We start from the raw sequence: 6,577 nt of genomic DNA, 5'->3' as shown, positions 1-6,577 counted from the left end.
AGCTCGTAACTGTAGCGGTTCGTCAACCTAATTTGCTCATGGATCACGTACATTGTAAGTACAGTCGCTGAGCCTGTCCACTGCCCTTAACCTTGGCCCATTTCCACTCTCCGGACAACCGTTAAACGTCCGGGAGCGAGCTATTTTCATCGTCCCCTCAAATACTTACGCGCTGATGGGTGTTGAAATATGTATTACTATGTTTGAATAGTTCAACGAACCGCTGGAGTGGGTTTCACGCAGCAGACAAAGGATACATTCATCCCATCCCTTCTCTCTCTCTCTGTGCCTTACAGACCTTCAGAGACACAGCCACTCTATTGTCTTTCTCACCACCCTGGTCAGCCTCACCTTCTTGCTGTTGGGGGCGTCGAAGGCTCAGGTACACCGGCCTATATATGGGACTTGCGTGCCGACCAGTATCCGCTAACTGAAGGGGCTTGTCAAGGTCGAAGTGTGTGGGAAGTCGGCTTCCATCCCCGTCAACCTCAACATTTATATCTGGCCACAGAGACGGCTGGTTTGCTACAAATCAGCTGTCGAAACGAGACAGGTTTGTGACCTTTACTATCTGTTTGTTTCGTTAGCACCAGCTTTTCCCTGCCTTTCCAGCTCGACTCGTTTGCGCAATAGGTACAATCTGCTTTCAGCTCTTAGTTTTCCATTTTAAAACCACAAAAGCTTTTCAATGTTAAATTATCCTGTAAAAATAGTTTACTGATGTTCGTTTTACATACGGTCCTTATTTAAACACTCCACTCATCGAGGCGGCGAATCGTTTTATCCTTTATATTCTCTTCAGGTTCGTGGACCGGCTTCAAAGGCTCACGGAGAAAGCTCGTCGTCGGTTCCGCCCTTCCCACTGGTACCACAGCCCGTAACGTCATCTCGTTCGATATGACCAATACCCAGCTGATATGTGGTCATTCAGATGCTATCCTGCAAACGACATCCTGTGAAACATTTTCGTAGCGAAACGTTCCTCACCATCTGTCACGTGTATCTGGCCGTGCATTTAAGTTGTATCTACTTTCTGGACTTACCCGTTTTGATATGAACTTCTCATGAAATCGAGTAACTTATCACATCAGGTTATTTGCTTCTCTTCTGTATTGTGCACTTCATTCTGTTTCGACTGCGGTTTAGGTAAGTCTAATACCTCTAGGTTAGAACTGTAGAGGACGGATCTTGAAGCACAAAACACTGAAATCGTACGCACCAGGCCTCGCAATGCGCTCAGACACTGTTTGTACTGACAGTCAACTCTCTCGGCTCTCGGTAAACCGACCAGATCACATGGTCACAAGCATCCAACTCCTATCCGAATTCCTTTGTATTCTAGTAAAGTTTCATGTCGTTTGAACGGGTAGAACCGAAACGGGCCCGATACGTTCTTAATTCGGTCATCGGACTTGCGATTTAACCGCGATCTCTGTCCAAAACCGTTACAGCGACCCGTTCTCTGTTGCCATTTTACAATGATCTCTTACCACGCATGCACCACCGACATAAAATGTACTTACTCCTGCCGCCACGTAAGCCGCTTCGTTCCCATATTCTTACATTCAAACCCCATCGCACGATTATGATGCATTTCAATTTTACGAACACGTGTTTCTGTGAGGGCTTTACAGTAGAAAAAGCGGACAGAAATATGGGCAACAGTAGATTTGCAACCTGACATTAAATTTGCTTGTTCAGTTGTCAGCTGTGTGAACCAGCAAAGAGATCAGAAGCTTGGACAACTTGTAGGTATGCAGATGAGTGTGTGGGTCGAATTTGGGTTCAAGTAGTGAATGATTGTCGAAAACTCTACCTGATGAGCTGAGCCCCAAGAAGTGCGAAACCGGCTGTGGGTTGTTGAAGAGTTTTCAGCAACCTTGTGAGTAGTGTATTATATCTATCCAGTGTATTCCGTATCTGGAATATCGTACACGGGAACATGGACGGACCTGGAGCGGCACATTTAGTTGCAAACGAGAGATTCAGCTGGATGGTCTGGAGGTGGGGTCGTGTCGCCCTCTGTGATAGAATTATATAGGCAGTAGGGCATTTCCCCATGTGATGAGCATATCCATATATGTGGAAGAAGTTATGCTGCCTTCTCCCACCATGTTGTCCCTAAGAACCTCACACTCCGATCGCTCAACAGTTGGCCGTGACTACTGGCGCCTTATTCAATACGGTGAAAATGCTTTTGAAATCGGAGTTTGGTGCTGCTTAAATGGTGCCTGCTGTGGCAGGTACATTAACAGTGCGACGGTAATGCCTTACTCCCTGCGTCCTCTGGCCAGGCCGGTCTCCTGCAGCCAAAGAGGTCAGACTATTGAATCGTTGACTCCGGGAAGGCTCCCTTAAGAAAACCGTAACAACCACTGCCTCGCGTTCCAGATTTTTGAGTCAGAGGCTAGGGGCACGGTCCTTCCTCAAACCCCCTTCAGTTTGGGCAACCGAAAAATATCGTTCGCCCATGCGACTCTTCGTCCACTGGCTTTCCATTCCACTCGCCGAAAGATACAGTACCATCAACCATCTGCCAATCCCCTGGCCACTGTTGGGTATCCAAACAGTCCCCCAGCAAAATAAACCAAAAATAATCACCGATCAACCTCAAAAGATCTGACCCTTTAATATCCGTATTCTGTGACAAATTAGGCAACAGACATCTCTTTCTGAAACCTTGCTTTCCCTCTCTATCGATATATGTTGAGTCTCCGAAACACGCCTAGATGACCCCATTACATTCACGCAGAGCAGGAGGTCGGATGTTCCACGTATCCGGTGATTCTGATTCATTAGCTAGTGGTATCTACGGCGTGCGAGTTGCACTCGGCTCCAAGATTAAAAGCGCCTTACTGGACCGAATCCCAGTAAGCAGTCACCTTTGCGCTGTAGGGTTGTCTGTCTCAATTAAGTTTAGTGCAGGTCGATGAGGCGAAAGGTGTCGTATCAGCGTAGGCCCCGACAGACTGCTGTTGTGAGCCTGAGAAGAATAGGCTTCAACAAGATCTGTCGCGACTGCTTCGCTCAACAGGAAAGACGGATAAGATAATACTGGCTGGCGGTATGAATTTCCAGGTCGCTAGAATAAGGTCCAAAGAAGCGCATTGTGGCGGCAGATTTGGAGTCGATGCTCAATGTACGGATAATGGGGAGCGACTACTGCTCCTGGCCACTACAGTCTTGGAGGCCAACGACCCCGAGACAGTCATAACTCGGGTGAACCATGCGGCCATCAGTTACCGATAGATAGCCTCAATTAGACATTGCCATTCCTTCTGGTGTGCGCAACTTTGCTCTAATCATACCGTCAGCAGGCCGTACGCTAATAGCCATGTTGTGTGATGAAACCTTGCGCCCAGTTTCATTTTCAAATCATTTGAACTCAGCTGATTGGGGCGGCGCACTAGTAATAATGCTCGATTTCACCGTATCGGTTTGTTTTTGCGTACCTCTCGTTTCCTTCAAAGACAGACGCGTTTCATCTTCTCGTAGGGAAAGCAATCCACTTCCTGGGCTATTTTTCGCCTCCATATCGTTTTTACGAAACCAATTGTTTCACGCCGTTTTACATCATTAGGTGTTATGTACGACCTTTCGACTGCAACTACAGCCCGCGGCTTTTTTGTATACTCTATTACGAACTCTATGTACACATGTTTAATTCAACTGCATAGAAGGAAAGACACTACGAAACCCAGCAACCTGATCTATTTGCAAATACTGGTTTCGAAGAACTTGTTAGCTTTCTGTGGTGGCTGGAGCGAGCCCATATGGAAAATCGAACTAACATATATCGTGTACTAAAACCTGTCTCCATGGAAGAAAAATAGTTGCTTTTCATCGTAACGACATGCTCACCAGTAGTTATCGAAGAGCACTCTAGAAATCCTCAATTCGGATGTGTATCACCAACTTTAAGAGTTTCGCCACCAGCATGTACTCCAGACAACCCTTCCAGAGTAGCAACTTTTAAATTTTAGCACTTATCCCCAACCGGCGCAGGCTTTTCTCGTGAAGTTTATTGGTGAGAGGTTTGCAGGGCAGAAGTTAAATGGGTGGGCATCCTTTTGTGGGACCAATAAGAAGATCATTATCTCCAACTCGTCAGAACTTTATTTTAGCCTGTTATATAACATCATAACAGACCGGGTTCAAAATTACAGCGATGGGTAGGAGTGAAATAGATCGGAGTGTTTTTCTACTCCCACGAGTTATTTCATTATTAATGGGTTCAAAATTTTATTTTTCTTGGGGATTAATCGAAAGTCGGCCTTAACTCCGAGCTCAGAACAATATCTGCCCTTACTTGGCTCAGTTGTCCGTATATCAGAATTAAATTCCAGAACGAAAACGTTCAAAATGTTTCCTCTTGTTTTCTATATAATCGATTAGCTGACCCGGACGGACAACCTTAGGTTAACAGTTTGGTACAACAAACAATATTAACTCAGTACATCAAAACAATGCGGGGCCGATGTTCTGTTTATAAGAAAATAATCGCAGACTTTCTGCCAACAAGCAAGCCCTAAACGGAAGTCACACCTCCAGTCCGTTCTGTATGAGAATCGATTGACGGTGTGCAACCCAAAGGGTAAGAAACAGGACCGCCATAGTTCGTCGATGGTACAAGTGATGGGACATGCTACATGGAGTCAGCAGAGTAATTTTCCGCCGTGCTGGTTTATCCTACTTTTAGAGTGATTATCGCACATTCATTTTAAACGAGGCCGAAAGCATTCACGAAAGCAAGTAAAAAAACATCCGAACGAAAATCAACTACACAACCGAATTCCAACGAATGGCTTCCGAGCTTTCCAGACCGAAGTTCATCAGGCTACTTTCTGCAATATTGCGGCGACAAAAAGTGTAGGGCATCTGGTCTTTGAATAGTGAAGAATAACCGAGCTTAACGAGGAGTTGTGGCTTCATTCTTGCGAAGTTATTTTTATCAACGTTTCTGACGAAGTCCATGTCGACTGAAGTATTGACCTCACTTACAGGAAACGGTGTGTTGCTGTTGAAATCATTCGACAAACCTTTTAATGTAACATCAACAAATTTCTGGGTGACCGCAATTCTGTATTTCTAACAAGAAACAATGGTTTAGAACTGTGGAACAATAGGATCCTGAAAATGGTTGTCTGCTGAATCGCGCATTGACGCCGCTGGTATTGTTGATCCGTGCTCCTGCTTGTCCACAGTGGAAAATTGTGCCTCAGTGACAGGTCGGCCAAGATATAGGCTATGGGAAGTGTATGGCTGATTTCAAGCTCGCGATTTCAGACAAATCTCTTGGTGATTGCCGCGGTTTGAAAAGTTATTTATAGGTATCTTGTTACAGCACACGTTCAGTGCTGCGTATTTTGCAAGCGACCGATATCGTCCAAAACTTAGATCAAGTATTTTTCAGCTCAATATGCTGGTTTGTCCGTCGCTGGCTTCATTGCAAAGCATACCCTGATCCTTTTCCGGGTTTCCCATTATCCACTCGAAAAAACCTACTGATCTCCATTTATTGTGTGAGACACGGCCTGCATGCTGAGGCGCATGACTGAAGGCGTCACTAAATTCCGCGATGTGCTACTACTTTGTTAGGGGCCATTAGCCGCACAATGCACGCACCTGCAAAACTTTTGTGAATGTAGTGAAAAACTTACGCCAAAACCTTGCATTTCGTAGCACATATGCCGGAACCAATAATCATTCTAATTCACTTTCATATTTTTACAGATCACCACATTTCAGTGTCCACTTAAGCAACCATACCTCTGGCGGAAACTTTCTGGTGTTATAATTCCCATGCACCACTGGGAGAACGGGAAACCTAGATGAGACTCAAAAGTTTGTACTGATATTCTGAACTCAATTGCCCACTTGTTTTAGTCCATCAGGGACATGATATACTTTTCAAAATTTCGATTCCATTGTGCGAATACTGAGTGCCGGCACGTCGGCGAAATATTTGAAAATAACTGCAAGGTTTTCAGCGCTCAAAATGCTGTGGAAAACGACAAGAGTTGCCGTTTAAGTTTGATGCACTTTAACTTATCAAAACGTGAAAGATCAGTTGAGATTATTTCAAAGTGATTTTCTCCTCTACTGAATGTTTACCCGACCTGATTAACATTAACTAACGTTAAATGTTGAAACATAAACCATCTTCGACAATATCGATGAAATCCAGATTTCGTGATGCAGAGTAAGTGAAATTTACCATGCTCTTCATGCCAAAGAGTCTGATACAATCGTTTCAGACACAGCGGCATGACTTCTAATCTGTCATCACTTGAATAAGGTGACCGCCCGAAAATGAACCGAACAGCTTTTCGAAAAATGGACGGGACTCGTGGCTAAATTCAGCACTACTTTTCAAAACATGGGACCTATTTTAGCAGGAAGAGAGTAAGTTAGTTATTTTCCTTCTTCAATAAAGACAAACAATCTTTTGGCTGTAATACAATTTCGTTGTCTAGCCTCCACACCACAGAAAGAAAGCTCGAGGGCTGAATTACTGTCGAATTGCCTGAGCCTTAACAAGGGCACTTGAGGGGGAAAATTTCAGTTCATCTTTTAG

At 44.7% G+C, this 6,577-nt stretch overlaps 1 protein-coding gene across 1 annotated transcript in view; it reads left to right on the top strand.

The window, feature by feature from the left end:
* T265_05143 (hypothetical protein) overlaps positions 1-1,075 on the top strand; it is a gene marked incomplete at both ends in the record, with an annotated part of 18,401 nt that extends 17,326 nt beyond the window's left edge. The window contains 2 exons of the mRNA XM_009170067.1: positions 297-553; positions 803-1,075. Coding sequence (XP_009168331.1) covers positions 297-553; positions 803-972 — 427 coding nt within the window. The remainder of the gene's footprint in view (positions 1-296; positions 554-802) is intronic.
* Positions 1,076-6,577: the final 5,502 nt, after the last annotated feature.

The sequence above is a fragment of the Opisthorchis viverrini genome, assembly GCF_000715545.1.
Source record: "Opisthorchis viverrini unplaced genomic scaffold opera_v5_96, whole genome shotgun sequence".
Classification (NCBI taxonomy): domain Eukaryota; kingdom Metazoa; phylum Platyhelminthes; class Trematoda; order Opisthorchiida; family Opisthorchiidae; genus Opisthorchis; species Opisthorchis viverrini.
This window is presented reverse-complemented; position numbering and strand designations above follow the sequence as displayed.